This window comes from Choloepus didactylus, chromosome 11 (genome assembly GCF_015220235.1).
Source record: "Choloepus didactylus isolate mChoDid1 chromosome 11, mChoDid1.pri, whole genome shotgun sequence".
Classification (NCBI taxonomy): domain Eukaryota; kingdom Metazoa; phylum Chordata; class Mammalia; order Pilosa; family Megalonychidae; genus Choloepus; species Choloepus didactylus.
The window spans coordinates 41,977,036-41,995,467 of NC_051317.1; the positions used below are offsets into that span (position 1 = coordinate 41,977,036).

The 18,432-nt window shown below is 39.8% G+C and overlaps 1 protein-coding gene and 1 long non-coding RNA gene across 3 annotated transcripts in view; one reads left to right on the plus strand and one right to left on the minus strand.

Moving 5' to 3' along the window:
• The window catches only part of LOC119505891, a 48,992-nt gene that overhangs the window by 13,861 nt on the left and 16,699 nt on the right, over nucleotides 1–18,432 (plus strand). The window lies entirely within an intron of this gene.
• Nucleotides 1–18,432, minus strand: part of RETREG1 (reticulophagy regulator 1) — a 174,435-nt gene that overhangs the window by 9,988 nt on the left and 146,015 nt on the right. For both annotated transcript variants that reach the window (XM_037798769.1, XM_037798770.1), the window contains one exon: nucleotides 2,541–2,661. In XM_037798769.1, the coding sequence (XP_037654697.1) occupies nucleotides 2,541–2,661 (121 nt within the window). The remainder of the gene's footprint in view (nucleotides 1–2,540; nucleotides 2,662–18,432) is intronic.

The following is an 18,432-nucleotide window of genomic DNA, read 5'->3' on the forward strand; positions in this document are numbered from 1 at the left end:
CCAGCCGTGGTCCACTTTAACACTTAGTAATAATCACTTTGAGGGGGCAGGAGCTAATTTCTGGCACTGGGAATGACAACTCCCATTAATCGGGCCTGTGGCTGAGTTACCGCCAGGTGCAAAGGAACTGAATCTTCTGAAAGTAATACAGCCTGGTAACTAAATCTGCAAAAGCAAACTACTCTAAGTCCATTGAAATCTACAAAGACCCCAAAATATGTCACAGAAATTAGAGGAAGTTAGACAAATCTAATGGTAATGTGCACAGCCAGTAAGCTGTTGGGATAACTCTACTGGCCATCAGCATCCTCTCTGGCCATGCCCCCCCAACCTCAAATGACCCCCAGTTACAGGTCACATAGAAACCAACTGCCAATTGACATGAAATTCCTACACTCAAATGTGGACATTATTTTCCCCACACCTGTCAGTTAAAACAAAAAACCAACCAACAAACAAAAAACCTTGGTTATTTTAAGAAATTTAAAAGTAGTCTCCAAAAAATGTCCTTAATTCCCATTGGATGCAACAAGACAAAATTTTCACCATAAAGATCTTTACTCGATTTCCACACTCCAGTCATAAACTGTTTTCTTTTTTTACTTTATTTGTAAATCATGGTATTAAATTAAACTGATAGAGGCAAACTCACTGCCCTCCCCCCTACGTGGGACATGACTCCCAGGGATGAGCCTGGACCTGGCATCCTGGGATTGAGAAAGTCTTTTTAACCAAAAGGGGGAAGGTAAATGAAACAAAGCAAAGTTTTAGTGGCTGAGAGATTTTAAATGGAGTTGAGAGGTTATTCTGGAGGTTATTCTTAAGAGTTATGTAGATATCCCTTTTTAGTTTTTAGTGAATTGGAATAGCTAGAAGGAAATACCTGAAACTGTTGAACTGCAACCCAATAACCTTGATTCTTGAAGATGATTGTACAACTATGTAGCTTACACAGAGTGACTGTGCAATTGTGAAAACCTTGTGGCTCAGATGAATAGAAAAACTGACAGATGAATAGAAAAATTGGAACAAAAATTAAATGAATAACAGGGGGATGGGATTTTTAAGGTGTTCTTGTCTTTTTTTTGGAGTAATAAAAATGTTTGAAAATTGATTTTGGCAATGAATGCACAACTATATGATGGTACTGTGAATAACTGTACATGTGGATGACTGTAGGGTATGTGAATAAATCTCAAAATTGAATTAAAAAAATTAAACTGATAAGCTAGCAAAGAAGATTGATTAAGGGAATTTTAAAAGACACAGGAGGAAGGAATATACATCTCTGAGCAATAACTGATTGCAAGAAAGAGAAGAGTGGGTTTTTTTTTAACATTTCAGGTTAAGTTTGGTTTTTCATTCTTCGACACAGGGAATGAGTCAAAAGGAGAAAAGATGAACTTGTGGAGCAAAGTTAAGAGCTGTTCTAAAACAGCAAGTATCCTTAAAAGAATCTGGAGTTTCAGAAAAAAAATGGAAGTAGGAAACGCCGTAAAAGTTGAAAGGACAATAGGTACGTGCAGGCATTACTATATCCAGAATTGTTTTGCAAAGGGATTTCATAATCATTTCACATTATCCACTAGAATTGAAGCATAAACTTCTTAAAGTATTTGAGTTGGGGCACATTAATGCAATACAATGCAGTTTAAAATATAGCTGCCCCCCCCCATGTGGATATCTATTCCAAAAATTATATTTAGTGATTTTTTTTAAAATTGCATGTAAAACACTGCTACTTTAATGTGCTTAAAATGTTTCCAAGTGTAATTGTTATTTAATACAATGGGAAGTTAAGAGTCACCTGTACATGCTACAACGAAAAGGATTTTAAGTGCTGACATTCCCAGACTGTTCCTTCCCACCACAGGCAGACATTCAAGAAACTTGAATGCAACACTGCCCATCAGAGCTGAAGCTGCCTCTACTCATAAGAATAACAGGGCATGCACTTCACCATGCAGTCCCTTTCAAACCACTTAAGATTCTTCCCCTAATGAATTTTTTTTTGGTTAATTGGAAAAATACTCATTTCATTTATATAATCACTATGGATGTTTTTGCCAAAGGTTTTCTTTTTTAAATAAATCACACATGATTCTCCACCTTGTAGATTAAAAGTGAGACTCACTTATCTCCAAAAGCACCCTCAAAGGAATTTGGGTTGATTTCATCTCCCTTGCGCTTCAGAAACTGGCTAAATATTATAAATGGATTTTCTTAAAAAGGCATTTATTTCCATCTTGGTCTGGCTGATAAGACTAACCACCATTCATTTTAAGTAAGGAGTTGGATAAATATGTGTAAGATATGACAGCAACACAATTGCAAAATATGAGGTTGAGAATTTTGTAGTGCTAACACACCAACGTTTCGGAACCTTGCTAACATCAGCTTTTACGGCACGTGTTCGTAGTATATTATATTAAGAATTAGAGAACTCTTACAAGCTGATAAAATGGGTTAGTTCATTCATTTCCAAATTTCCTGGACATTTTAAAGCACACATAGTTATTTTCCTGTTCAGGGACACTTGCCTTGCCGGGGCTCTGTTGTTTAAAAGCAGACATTTCTTGAAGAAATACACTGAAGTTCATCCATGATTCTGCAATACAGTGGCTGAGTCTGGGTCTTTCCTCTGGTTTAATAACTTCCCAGCTTAAGAGAGCAAAAGAAAGCAAAACTTTTAACTGAACTTTGGATGATTCATTCAACATTCATTGCTTCAGCAAATAGTTATCAAACGCCTCCCCTTAGGCACACTCTCTGGCAAAGCCCTGTAGATTCAGAGGTGAAGGAGCTCACAGGCCACGAGAAGAGGTTCAGGCTTAACAACCAGCTACACAGTTAATTATTCAATTACAACCAGGGACAAGCTATGAGAGAGTTAAAAAAAAGGGCTTCAGGACAGCTTCCCTGAAGAAGTCACTTTTCAGCTAAAATCTGGATTAGGAGGAGTTGACCATGAGGGCTCAGAAAGTTCCAGAAAGAAAGAACAATGTACAACTTATGCAAAGGCCCTGAGTGAGAAGGAGCTGAAAATACTAACCCAGAGCCCCAGTGTGGCCCTAGCAAAGTGAGCCAGGAGGAAAAGTGCATGAAGCTGAGGAGGAAGAAATTAAAAAAAAAAAAGAAGAAAAAACAAAACAAAACAAAAAAACTAAAAGGAGAGGGAAACCACAATATTTTTTAAAGAAAGAGCTTGGCATTAAACATATAATGATAACTTTTAAAAACTGCCAACAATGTGCTTTCTATATATACCATGGTTAGTCAACTCTGATTACCTAGAACAAATTGCTAAACTCAAAACAATCTCACAATACCCCATATTTTTCTGGGATATTTTTTCCCAATCATTACTTGATATAAATTCAGGTTAATATTTAAATTAATTTTAATTTTCTCAGTAAGACAGAAACTATAAGGTTAATCTGGTAGAGAAAAGAAAATCTTGGAATTCCTAGATCATTGCTCTCATTCAAAAGGATAAAGAAACCTCCCCTGAGTTAAGTTATGCTTCTGAGACCAGTTCTTTCCCCTCCAACAGTTAACTATTATATATGAAACTTACATATATGTACCGTTGTCCTTTCTTATGGGTTGCCCCTTATTCATGCCCATTGAAAAGAACAGTGGCAAACTCATTCCATTCATCCAGTAACAATTCACTGAGCCCTTCTAGGGGCCAGGAACTGCTCTGGTCTCGGGATACCCCAAATCCCTGCCCCACTGGAGCTTACTGTGGCAGCCCAGGGGCCAGAACCCCACCCCCACTTCCTTAGAGAAAAGGGTGGAGCCTCGAGCAGGCAGCTGCCCCAAGATCAGGGCAAAGACACTGAAGGTCACTGAGCCTAATCACTGTTGGTTATCAACTTCCAGGAGACTCCGCTGAGGTTTCTTTTAACTAAATCTAGTGAGGCCCTGCTGAGCTCTATAAGGTACTCCACTTCCTCCTGTTTGGGCAGATCACTGACTTCCTTTCCCAACCCATCGCCATTGGGAGAGATCCTCCTGTAAGTAAGTCCCTATTAAAATTCTTGGGGAACGTTTTGGCTGGTGTGTTCTTTGGCCTTGGGGTTGAGTTGAGCTGGAGCACTTAGAGTATAATGCATATAATCTTTCACCAGGGTTGAAAATCGACTCCCTGAAGTTCCTGCTATCTCAAAGCCACAATGGCCAACTTACAGGAGAAACTGTCTTCCCAAAGTTAAGGAAGGCAGAAGTGAAGAATGGGGGGGATGGGGGAAGAAAAACCTGGGCCAGCTCACTCTTCAATGACATCTAGAGCAGGGGCTGGCAAACTTGTAACTTTTTATTCTGTGTAAAGGGACAGATAGTAAATATTTTAGGCTTAAAGTCATTGTCGCAACTACTCGACTCTGCTGTTGGGGCACAAAAGCAGCCACGGGCATACAGGAGTAAGTGTGACTGTGTTCCCATAAAATTCTATTTACAGACCCAGAAGTATGAATTCCATATAATGTTCACATCACAAAATACTATTTTGATTTTTTCAACCATTTAAATATGTAGAAACTACAGGCATAGGGCCACATTTGGACTGGGGGCTGGAGTTTGCTGGCCCTGAATGAGAACATTAAAAAGAATAACATGTGCACTTTATACTTAATGGGGGGGGGGGGTTTACAAAAAATAATGATACAGAAAATCAAAAAGGGAAAGACAGATAAAATTTAGGTTTATGATTCTTGCAAAGTAATTTATTCATTCCATAAACATTAACTGAACACTTGCTATGTGCCAAGCTATGTAGCTATGTGCTAAGCAGTGGATAGGACAGATGGGACAGTCCCTGGGCTCAGAAAATGTAAGCAGGTAATATAATACATTAAAAAATGTAACAAATGCTAAGTGGCTGGATTAACAAAGGCTGTGACAGCCTACAAGAAGAGTGATGGCTTACAGGAATCAGAAAAGGCACCTAAATACTGGCCGACCACCTGCATTTAAACAAAACATTTTAAACACCTCTTTCTAAATCTTGGATCCTTCAAGGAGAAATGATACATTGCAAAGTCAAGGTGTTTGCCTCTGGCTTGCTTGCATATATGGTGCATGGGCTAGTTTCTGTTTCTCTGTCGCTGTTAAAGCCTAAGGACTCTTTGATCTTGACGCAAGCTCTGGCTTTCTCTGGATGGATCTGTGAAATGAGGGGAACTGGCTGATCTCTAAAGTCATTTCAAACTGGAATATTCTCTGTAGTAAGACAATACAAGCTATTGCCTACGTCATCCAGTTTCTGGACTTATATAACAATATGCTAAATTATACGCCCAGTCCCCTCCCAACAGCTTCGTCTGGATGTCCAGGAAGCATCTCCAATTAACATGTCTGAAACTGAAACTGAGTTTCAGATTGTCATCTGGCAAATCTGCTCCTTGGTAAACATAACTCTATTCTTCCGTTGCCCAGACCAAACATTTTAGCTGTATACTGGAGTTCTGTCCTCCTTCTCACACCCCTTATCCATCCATCAGCATATCTTGCCAACTGTATCTTCAAAAAGTATCTCGCTTCCAGCTCCTTCTCACCTTCTCTACCATGGTCTGAGCTAACCCTATCTCCCTCTCCTGGATGGCTGCAGGAGTATCCTCCCAATTAACCCCTCCACTTTCAATCTGGCCCTCTATGCTCTGGTCTCAAATCATCAGCCATAATAATCCTTGTTGAGCATTAAGTTACATGATGTCACTCCTCTGTTCAACACTTGTAAATGGCTTCGCATCGCATCCAGTGTGTAAGTCTCAGTGCTAATAATCGGTCTACAAGGACTACTCTTTCTGGCTCCTTATTTTGGCCTTGACTCTTATTCTTCTCCTTGTCTCTATTCTAGTCACACTGCCCCCCCTGCTGTTCCTGGAGTCAGACACACCCCAATTTAGGGCTTTTGTATCGCTACTCTGTATAGAATTTTCTTCCCCCAGGTAGCCAAGTGGCTGGTTCGAAAGTTGGCCATTTGGTGATGCCCTCTCTGATCACCTGTTTAAAAGTCCAACCCTTAATTGTGTTTCCCTATGGTGTATGTCATTATTTTATATATGTGTTTGTTTATTGTCTGTTTCTACCCCAAGAATGTAAGCTCCAAATTTCCAATATCTATTTCCATTACAATATGTGGTCACTTCAAAGGGTGAATGAATTCACCAATATCCTCTGAAGAGGCCAAATGTTGTTGTTTAGAATGAGAAGGGACATGGGATGTTCCTCCTGCCTCCTTCCCAGAGTCGGGAGGGATGAGGGATGGGTGGCCAATAGCCAGGCGGCATCATTTAGGATCAGCTTTCCAGGACAAAGGAGCACTTCAAGGGCAGAATGGAAATACTCAGCAGAAACTAAGGTCCATGCTTGGTGGTGGTTGATGTTTAATACAGGTGACATCTGCACACATGCGCAGAGTTGCTCCATAATGAAACTCTGGGTTTTCCTGGAGAGCCCTGTCTGGAAAACACATAACCAGAGAAATGATCTCGTGTGAATACTGGACGATGTGTGAGAAACAGATCTTTTACATGGTGTGTGGCCATCTTCCCACCATCCTTGGCACTGACTGATGTACAAGGTAAGGCCTAACTAACATAAAAAGAGGTGAAATATACGTAAGGCTTAAAAACACTTTGAATTTTTAACAAGTTCTTAATAAAAGATTACATGTCTTCGTGATTAATGCTCAGAAAAGTTAGTTACCCATGGCTTCAGTGTTAATATCCACAGAACATGCATTTTCCAGGTTGTACCAGTTTGGATGTATTATGTCCCCCAAAATGCCATGTCCTTTAATGCAATCTTGTGGGGGCAGATGTATTAGTGTTGATTAGGTTGGAATCTTCAGATTAGGTTGTTTCCATGGAGATGTGACACCCAATTGTGCGTAATACCTTTGATTAGATTATTTCCATGGAGGTGTGGCCCTGCCCCATTCAACGTGGGTCTTGATTTAATCACTGGAGTACTTTAAAAGAGAGCCACACAGGCCCAGACTCTTGCTGACACTGATGCGTAGACACGCTTGGAGTTGCAGACCCCTGATGTTGGCTGCAGCCAAGAGAGACATTCTGAAGATGGCCACTGAAAGCAGACTTTTGCTACTCCAGAGTTTATCTGGGAGAAACTAAGAGAATGCCCCCAGATGCCTAGAGAGAAACGTCCCAGGAAAAAGCCATTTTGAAACACAACCTGGGAGCAAAGGAAGAGGAAGCCAGCCACGTGCCTTCCCTGACAACAGAGGTGTTCAGACGCCATTGGCCACTCTTCTGTGAAAGTACCCTAATACTGACACCTTAGCTTGGACATGCTATGGCCTTAAGACTGTAACTTTGTTACCAAATTAACCCCCTTTATAAAAGCCAATGTATTTCTGGTGTTTTGCGTAACGGCAGCATTAGCAAACCGGAACACAGGTTCACAGGGAAGTAAGGACCTTCGGTTGTCCCACCTTTCCTTCCCTGCCTCCCTCCCTCTCCCTTCCTTCCTTCCAACTGTTGTCACCACTAAGGAGTGAACCTGCTGCTATCTGCAGCCCATCCTCTAATGTCCACACACTGTGGGTCCAGTTCAGGAAGTCCAAGGGAGAAGTTGCTAGAACTCACAGCCCCCTTGAAGCCATACCATCTTTAAAATGGACTCTACCTGAGCACGTACAGCTGTGCAGGGTGTCCCCAAAAGGCACCCAAATGGAAACCCCAGCAGATCCCATTTAGTTAAATTCCGCTTCCTATGAAAAACTAAAGTCGGTGTTTTGAAAGAGGACACTGTGCCTGGTCAAGATAAGCAATTATTTACCAAAGAACCCTGATCAGGGCCAAGTGCTTTTTCAGTGGCTGAAGAACTGATAGTTTTACCCACCTATAAAATTCTAAGGGAGTAGAAATTCCTAAGACAGGCAGCCTCACTTTATATAACCACAGAAGAGGAGCTCTGGCTTCCCTGTGGAATTTGGAGGCAACACCCTCCTGTCCTCCCAGGGGCTGTCAGAGTATAATTAGTTACAGATGCTGGGTGTTTAGCCAAGCTGAACCCTCCACACGGTTCTTAAGGCCGTGTCCCTGTCCAGACAGCAGCAGCCTGGCCTCGCTCCCAAGGGCCTGACTGGGCAGGCCAGGGAGGGAGCTCAGAAATCTGCATTTTTCACCAGGGTCCCAGTGAGTCTGAGGCCGGTGCTTCTGCCTGAGAATTACTGTGAGAAACACCCTGTAAGAAAGTCACACCGAATGCCTGTCCCCCTCCCCTAAAATAGACAAGAGGGAAACTTCTGCTTCTGGGCAAGATGGTGTAACAGGGACCCAGACTACCCTACCACCTGGAACAGCCCCTCAAAAAGGAAAAACAGACAAAAGAGATGAAATGGTTTTGAAGATCTTGGCATTTGGTGACAAAGGACAGGGATCCGGGAGGATGGAGACAAACAGTGGGCTCTGGGACTGCCCAGTTCCCTCCATGGTGAGGGTTTCCCAGCCATGGGGGCCCAGGGGACTGATACAAGAGCCAAGCATCTGAGGACAGGACCGAGGTTGTTTGCAGGACAGAGAGGAGGGGAGAACACTGCCCAGAGCCAGCTCATGACCTACTGAGGGATCCCCTCATGTCCTCATGTGTGTGAGGAAACCTGAGGCCAGGAAAGAAACTTCTCAGATGACAAGAGGGCACAGGGTCCTCTGGGAATCAGGCTGTTCCCACCAACTAGAGTGGAAAATCCACAGGCACGACGTAGACCACATGGAAGGGTATAATTCGCCCTAAATGCTACTCTGGTCCTGCTCAACAAATCTTAGAAGCAATCCCCAAAAGGATCAAAGTGATGTCGCATAATTTAACTGCATTATTCAAAGGAATGAAGAATGATAAATTTTGTTTTTTATAAACCCAGTGATGGGTTTTGTTTTTTATAAACCAAATAGCTCAGACTGTCAAACTGGGATCTGAATTCTTTTATTTTTTCCTTTCGAACAAATCTTTTAAATTTTGTGTACCTTTTTTTTCCTTTAAAAAATATACCTAGCAAAAACAACTTTTCAATTTTACATTCCAAGAATTTGCCTTTGTATGGTTTAATGGCTACATACATAAAATTTGAACAAAGTTTGTATATAGTTTCAGGGTGCAGCACGCAGTATTCTCCATTAGGGGGTTCTATAAGACTAAGAAATGTGACACTCTTGTACTCTGTTAAAAATAGATTGTAATTTTGTAAGCTAGAAGACACAGTACAACCTTTTTCATCTCTTTTGCCCAAAGTGTCTTTGAGCACTAGAAAAAGTGATGCTGGAGAAATAAATGAATCTTGGCATAGAACAAATAACATCTTTCAGGATCATTTTGCTTCCGTTCATTTGAATAAATGTATATTGAGTGTATGTTAACTGTGAGTCGCCATTCTAGGTTCTAGGAATTAGAGATGACTAAGGAAAAGCCCCCAAACAATAACTGAAGTTTTACAGGTGTCCCCAAAGTGATTCCAGATATACACACACACATATACATACACATACATATATATATTCATTATGCATGAAACTCAACTTTATAAAATGGCATTTAATTGTACCTAGGGCTATTGAAACAAAGTATCTGAAAACTAAACTGGGAGTTGGATATGTGAGGAGAACCTGCTAAATATGATATTTTTTCATTGTACATTTTTCATTATTGTACATTTTAAGGTACAATCTTTTAGCATATACTAGTGTATCAAAAGAATTTTTTTTACAACTGTTATTTATTTCTCAAAGCAAAAAAATATTTTTTTATATATCAAATCAAATCATTTCACGTATTTCTTGAGCTTAGATTTGAGGGGTGAATTAGCAACAAGAGATAAAGCAACCTGGAGTGAAAGGAGAAGGCTATGGTGGGGGGTAAGGGTGTGCGGGTGGGAGAGAAAGAGAATTTGAATGAATCCTGAAGGGCTGGTTTGAGTTCTTGGGTCCAGTCAAGCCAGAAGGCAAAACTATCCATGGACATTCCCATTTCTTGAGCCAACTCCTTTTTTGCCAAAAACTGGTTTCATCTGGGTTTCTGGCATTTGCAACAGAAACTAAAGTGCTAGATTTTTCAGTAGAAGCAATGATGTATAATACATTTTAAATATTCTATCTACCTCATGGTACAGATAACTATTTTTAAAAGTTATGCAAATGTGGCAAAACGTTAGAAATTGGTAAGTCTTGATATCTGAGTAGGGATTATATTGAAGTTCTCTGTGTTGCTTTTGTATGAGTTTTGCAACTCTATAAATTTGAAATTATTTCAAAATAAAAAGTTAAAAAAAGAGTTATGGAATAAGATTAGAGGAAGAGATAATGACTTTTTAGGTGGCAATGTTCACTGAAATGGGAAAGATATAGTTTGTAATAATTCAAGTAAGGGGAGTTGATTAATAATTCAAATAAAGGGACTTATAGCCAGCCCCTCTTATGAAATAAGAGTAGTTTTGGTTATGGGTGGTGATGATGTGATGGTAGCACATTTGAACATAATGAACATAATTGAACTATATACTAGAAAACAGTTAAAATGGGAAATGCTATGTTGTATATATTTACCACAATAAAAATTTTTAAAAAGAAAAATTGCTAACACCAGGACCAAGCACTGTTTTAAACTTACTATTTCGTTCAATCCTTGCACCCAACCTAAGAGAGCAGTGCAATTTATTATTGCTGTTTACAGGTGAGGGAATTGAGGCCCAGATACATTTAATACCTTGTTGAAAAGCAGAAGAACTCACACACAGTGGAATCTGAAGGTAATAAGTGGAAGTAGGGAAGCTCGCGAGGTAAGGTGAGGCACAGGAAGGAGCTCTCTCCAGATTGGAACTCGGGGTTCATTTCAAAGATGAGTGGGGGAGAGCACTGGAGCAGAAACAAGGGCAGGATTCCGGAACCCCTAAATGCCAAGCTCCGTAAATAGAAAGATCTAAAAAGCAGCTTTGGTTCCCAGGTGAAAAGAAGGAATAAGGAGTTTAGATTCTTTTTTCCCTCTCTTTTGGCTGTATCTAAATCAGGACTCACAAGTGATTCTATAATTGTGAGTCTAGCTCCTCAAATCTAAACTACGAGATGCATCAGTGAGAATTCTGATCCTAATCCCCCCCCCCAAATTGCCAGGCACTGTGCTAATAAGCACTCTTCTTAAAGCGTGAACCCCACTCAGTCCTTCACCCTGGGGCTGGCAGTTATCTCCATTTTACCCAGGAGAACACGGGCTGGGGGTGGGTGGATCTCCTTGCTATTGATCACCATTGCACCTTGTGGTTTTCTTTTGTAATGGATATCACTTGTAATTAAGTCATGATATTTGTAATATCCATTTCTCCATTAGACTTTAAATTCCATGAAAGAAATCTTGGGTACCTCGCTCTGTATTCAGAAGCTAGGACAGAGCCCAATATCTTCGAGGCATATAAAAAATACTGGATGAATGAATATGAAGAATAGACATTAAAAGAAGAAAAAAATATCAAAAATAGTTAACAGTGGTTATTTAGTGGTCCCGTGTGTTTTTTTAATTCACTTATCTGAGTCCTTTTTTACATTCCATATTGGCAGTAATTAGCATGTATTCTTTTATTTTTATAAAAATATATTAAAATAGAACAAAAGGATTCTCAAAATGTTGGAAGTCAACTTTCATTTAAATGGGCCATTTCTTTCTTGCAAATGGGCAGTGAAACTGCTTTTTGTAATAACAAGTATGCCTCATATAGATTCCAAGACTTTCCTGAACTGAAACTCAGTATTTCATGAGAAATTGAGAAAACTGTCAGGATATGGTTGCCTACAAACACACACACACACACACACACACACACACACACACACACACACACACACACACACCCCTCTAGTCACTTTCTGGATTTTTCACATCCCTTATTACTAAGAATTCTCACCCAAAACTTCATACTGTAATAACCGTTTCCAAAGGTTTTTAAAAGCATTCTGTCATAATACCTCCATACAGAATATAATTATCTCACACTATTTATGATTTTATTTTCATCTACAGGACACGGAAATTGAAGCCAAACAACATTTTTCAGCAAGTTAGTTGGGTCATCACCCACACTGACAAACAAACAAACAAAAAAGATTTGTTGTAACAGAAGTTGTCACCTGGCAACCATGACAGGCAGCTGCTTCAACCATCACACCTAAAAATATGTTTTGGCCTCAGACCTGTGGCCCTTTCGTTCCTAGCTCGTGACTAACAGTCTCATGCTTTCTGTTGGTAGTGAACATCTGTTGATGTTAAATCCTGTCAAATTTTTCTTAGAAAGGTCAGTCAGTATCCAGTTACAGATTTTAACATTTCTTAGTGCAATGTGTTGGAATTTTTTTAATCCTGCAGATACCTAATGTGTTCCTCCACGTGTGTACAGGTGTTTATGTGTATAGGTAGGAAGGAAAACAACATCAAAATACATGGATTATTTCTCTGAGCACTCACTAAATTAGAAGCATGACAAAGCAAGTAAGATGTGTCAGTTGGAGGATTAGATAAATAAACAGGAGATTAAGAAATTACATAGCACTCAATTTGAAACCTCAACTTTCTCAGACAAATTAGCCACTTGAGCAGCTCCTTCTTCCAGAGCCGGGGACCAGAAGACGCCACCTGAGCACCTGCTTTTTTCTGCCACTTGAAGCTGTGCCCGGCCTCCCTCTAGGCTGTAAATCAGCGTCTTGCCTCCCTCCAAGTTGGTGTGCTATTTCTGGGCTCTCTTTTTTATACCAAGTTCCCAATGAATCAAGAGCTCAGTCCCTTGCTTTGTGAAATTGTCCCTTTCTCCCTTCCACATGAAACCAAGCCCTGCTACTTCCCCGGGACATATATGGGCAATGGCCCAATCCCTCCGGATAATGTGGAAGGAAGCCTGACACTAAACTGCTCATTACATGACTTTTTATGCTACTCCAGATTCAAGCGTCCATGAGCAGATGCCAGTTAGAAGTCATTTTTCAGAGTTTAATTTCATTAAAGTTTCAATAACTAGACTTTCACAAGCCCAAGGCATGAACAATTTAAATTCCACAACTAGCACAGGACAAGCACTTACTTGAGGCAGGCAGTAGACTAAACACCTTTTCCGCTGTGAATGCCAAAATGTGCTTCAATCGCTATCCCTGAACGGGGCGGGGCGAGGTGGGGGGGAAGGTTTCTACTTCTTTCCTGAAGGACTGATAATATCAGATGGTACAGAAACATTCAGGGAAAACAGAAATTGTTACTGTGTTGCTAATTTGCATATATAAGCCTTCCCTTGCATTCCACTTGGAATCTACAATTTCCAATGAAATACAATCCATGATTTACTGCGGTTCTAGTCAAAAGGAAATGTCCCCTCTCCAGTTTTTTCAACTTTGGCCTAGTTATATGAAACCTAAACTTCTGGGACGATACTAAAGAATTTCATACAGTGCAAAAAAATTTAACAACAATATAGTTTCCAATTTATTTTTTAAACCAATCTTACCCATCATACTGGGCCTGAACTGGTATATATAAAAGGCTAAATTTACCAAGTTCCTCCAAAGTGCTCTTATTAGGAAGGTCAATTAAAATGAATTTAGTTTGGGGACGTTAGTGTTAGCCTTTGTAATGAGGGGGAATACAAATGTCTGACAAACCCAGAGTGACCATCACTCACTGAGATGTTCAATTGAGATGCTGGAATAATTACTTATAGGCTGCATTCCCACCGTAGTCCTTTAAAAAGTGCATCTCATTGCCTTCATATATAGGTTGCCCATTGAATAACAAAAAATCAATGACTTTTAAAGGAACACACCTTACCAAAAGGATCAGGCCCTTACCAGTACCCCCACAAATCCCTCATTACAATGTCTTAATTCTTGCTAAACTTGCCATCAGCCTCCCTCAAAAAGTAGGTTTTGAGACTAAGCTATTGTATAAATACTGCACAGGTCAATAGTAAATTTGTTCTATACAGAGTTTAACCACAAGCATGCAGGGAAGATGGGGACGTATTTGGGGATGTGGAGGATACAAACAAGAAGAGAAGTGGTGGAATCAGGAAATAATATTTGAGAGGTGAATAGATGTGTGGGAGGGACGTGAGATACAGATATGGGCTCAGGAATTCTGTTACTGTGAGGAGTCCCTTGCCCAGGTTGGCTGTGCAGCCACTGATTCTATGGAGTGGGGGCAAATACCAAAGGAAGTCAGGTCTCCTAGAGGTAGTTTTTTTTTGGAAAATATAAGAATTAATTAATCCAGCCAGCCTGCTTTAAAGGGAATCTCTATAGGAATGTACCTTGTCCCACTTTCTCATACACCTGGAATAGCAATAGGAAAAGGACTGGCCCTTCAATGTACCGATAATTAGAATTATTTCTAATTACCATGATAACAATCACTTTGTAGCTTATAAATGGAGAATCAAAGAGTTCCTGAAAGCCGTTATTTTCTAAAGTACTCCACCACTTCATCTGCATTCTCATTATTAATTTGCTTAGGAAACTATTTTTAAAAATTGGTATTCTTGAATGGATCCTGTAGACAGCATTTTGAGTGAAGTACACCAGAAACAAAAAGACAAACACTATAATGCCTCACCAATATGGCCTAACTACAATGTGTAAAGTCTGAGAATTGAATCTTAGAGCACAACTTATCAGGGGAACACTTATTGTAAAGGTCTCTAGATTGTGAGCTCTTACAGCAGTCACATCTATTCCTGAGTTGTAATGGCTATCCCCAAATTCTGAGATGCTGATCTTTTTGTGTATAACCTGGTCAGTCTCTGGAACTTTGGATATCTGTGTGACACCTGAAACTCAGAACTAGAGCTCAGCAGCTATGAATGTCAGTATTAGCACATACAGCAACCATTAAAAAAGCTGAAAGAGTTCAGACTTTAATTAGAGGTATGCACGAAGCAGATCTGATTAGGACTAGGGCAAATCAGGCCACAAGGTAAAGGACAATATTGACTGTTTTAAAACTTCAACTTCTGTGTGAGACCAATGGAAGAGATGTTTCTTTGGTGCAGGATATTTATCTTCTATAGCACACTAAATAATTTAACTTGTATGTTCATTTTATTCAAACACCATAATTACATGGAATTCCTATTCCTTGAATAGGAAGTGAGATCTGGTAGGTTTGTACAGGTTAGTGTGAAATAGTGATGCATCCCAAGGTAATTTGGGCAGAGAATAAAAATATATTTGCAAGGCCCCCCTGAGGAGCTGGGGGAAATGCAGAAATGCTGGATGTCTCCACCTAGGTTATTGCTGATATTCTCACAAACATGAGGACTGGCCAATTTGGTATGCTGGGCCCTCGATCTTGGGGCTTGCCCTTATGAAGCCTGTTACTGCAAAGGAGAGGCTAAGCCTACTTATAATTGTGCCTAAGAATCTCCCCCAGAGAACCTCTTTTATTGCTCATCTGTGGCCTCTCTCTCTAAGCCAACTCTGCAGGTAAACTCACTGCCCTCCCCACTATGTGGGACATGACTCCCAGGGATGAACCTGGACTTGGCATCGTGGGATTAAGAAAGACTTCTGGACCAAAAGTGGGAAGAGAAATGAAACAAAATAAAGTTTCAGTGGCTAAGAGATTTCAAATGGAGTCGAGAGGTCATTCTGGAGGTTATCCTTATATGTTATATAGACATCCCTTTTAGGTTTTTAGTGTATTGGAATCGCTAGAAGGAAATACCTGAAACTGTTGAACTGCAACCCAGTAGCCTTGATTCCTGAAGACAATCATATAATTACATAGCTTACATTGTGTGACTGTGTGATTGTGAAAACCTCGTGGCTCACAGGTCTTTATTCAGTGTATGGATGGATGAGTAGAAAAACAGGGACAAAAACTAAATGAAAAATAGGATGGGATGGGGGGGATGGAATGATTTGGGTGTTCTTTTTTACTTTTATTTTTTATTCTTATTTTTACTCTTTTTGGTGTAAGGAAAATGTTCAAAAATTGATTGGGGTGATGAATGCACAACTATATGATGGTACTATGAACAGGTGATGGTACACCATGGATGACTATATGGTATGTGAATATATCTCAATAAAACTGAATTTTTAAAAAATTGGTATTCTCTTCTGAAATGTAATTCAGTGCAAATAAATGAGACTGGAATGGTCACTGATCTAGGCAATACCTTACTGTGCTAGTAAAAAATGCCTGCTCAGCCAGTCCCTCCTCCTTGACTTTTATCTGTCAGGAATACTCCTCTCTGCCCCCAGTGTTCTCTGCTCGCTCAAGTTCCTGCCAGTGGTGTTCCGGAGAAGCCTGCACACTGGAGATCATGTGCCTGCCCAATATTCTAGCCAACACCATTTTGAGGAAGCCATTTTCACTAACTCTGGCATCATAGGAAGGCAACTTGTGCACGTGCACTAACCACTGCTCCCTAGGAGGCAGTATTATTGCACCCAGGCCCCTTACTCCTCTCATGCTAAGTCATCGTTTCCTGGATGTGCTAAGTACACAGACAATTTATAATTACTGCCACCATCACAACGTAGGTGGTGTAAAAAGTTAGACACAGAGTGTAATGCTCAAGAGCAAAGCTCTGGAGTCAAACTCCCTGGGTGCAAATCCCAGCTCCACTTCTTCTAGGTTGTGACCCTGGGCAAGTTACAGTTTCCTAGTCTGCAAGGCAGTGAAAATAATATATCTACTTCATAGGGTCGTGGTGAGGATTAAATGAGTTACTGCAGGCAAAGTAACTGGCACAGACATTAGCTATTAACATGGCATGACAAAAAATACATGGAATATATTTATTAATATTTGCATCTACATATATTTGAGGATGACACTCCTGGTGCAAAAATGCACAAAGACAGGGATAAGTGCATGATTTCATGTGTCCCCTATACATAGCTGCATGACTGTCCTGGTTGGCTATTTGATGGTACTGAACTTTTTATTCAGTTTTAAAGGTTCTTATTCCCATACAACATGTCTTGCTAAATTATTCTGTATGCATTCCTTCCTGACTTGTGTATTGTTGACAAACTTGCTAGGGCTTGGGTCCTTAGTGCTTGTCTAAAATCCCTTCAGGATTTCTCAGTGACTCTTTGTCCTGGCTGGGGCCAGCCAGATTTAAATTATCTTAAATTATAAGAACTGGTGTAATGAACTGCCGTCTATCTACTCTGTGAATAAGGATAAACGCATCAAGCTTTCCATGATGAGTAGAAGTCATAAAGCCAGGGCTTCAGTTTTCTTCTTGTACTCCACAATTCAGGAAAAAGACTCCATAAGATCCTCTAGAAAGGTGAAATAGCTCTTTTATCACCTCAATCATTTACTTTTGCTTTAAGAACCATCTAGAACCAGAACAACAGTACTGTGAAATTGTATTCACCTAGGCCTAGATATTCCAAGGGTTGTCTCCACCCAGTTAAGTAGATCAGTTAAACGTTGCTAAACTTTTTACCCTGTCCTATTTGGGAGCTCATAACCCATAAGTGAAAGCCATGAGTCTCCAGAGAGGGGACTACAGCCAAAATGGAATCGATGGAGCCAGCTGGCCAAAAGACAACTACCTATTAGTAATAAACAACACAAAGACCATTTTAAATGAGCATTCAATGGAAGACACTGAGGGAAAGAGACAGATATATCCCTTAATCACTGTCTTGCAATATATTCTGTTTCGAATTATAGTTTGATCAGAACTGAACCTACCATACAAATTCTTCCCTTTTTTCTAACTCATGTTACCACAATGCATGTTTAAGAAATGAAAAAATAGCTCATCAAAATGTTGGGTTTATAAAAGGTAATTATTTTTAAGGACAGATCTATGTCATTGCTTCTCTTGCCATAAATGCCTTGGATAATATAACGTAATTACTCTTTAATAAAATTATCCTGTTGCAACATGATTTGGGTAATCACAGCCAGAAAGATACCCCAGTAGGAGGCTAAGCATATATTTGGGTTCACTTAATTTTTAAATCAAAATCTTATACAAAAGAGACTATGAATATATAGTCAGAGAGGCAGGAAGTAATTAACTCTGTGAATTCTATTATGAAACAATACTTTGGAATCATCAGAGCAAATGAAATTAATGTTCTTTTTAAGAAAATATAATTATGGTAAAATATACATGACATAAAAATAATTTTAACTATTTTAAATGAACAGTTCTTTGACAATAAGTACATTGACAATACTGTGTAACTTTCACCTCTATTTTTAGATTATGTTCATCATCCCGTACCAAAAACTCATACTCACTTAGCAATAACTTCCCATTTCCCCCTCCCTCCCATCCCTGGTAACCACTATTTTGCTTTCTGTCTCTATGGATTTCATTATTCTAAATATTTTAAATAAGAGAAATCATATAATATTTGTTCTTCTGTGTCTGGCTTATTTCACTCACATGATGTGTTCCAGACTCAT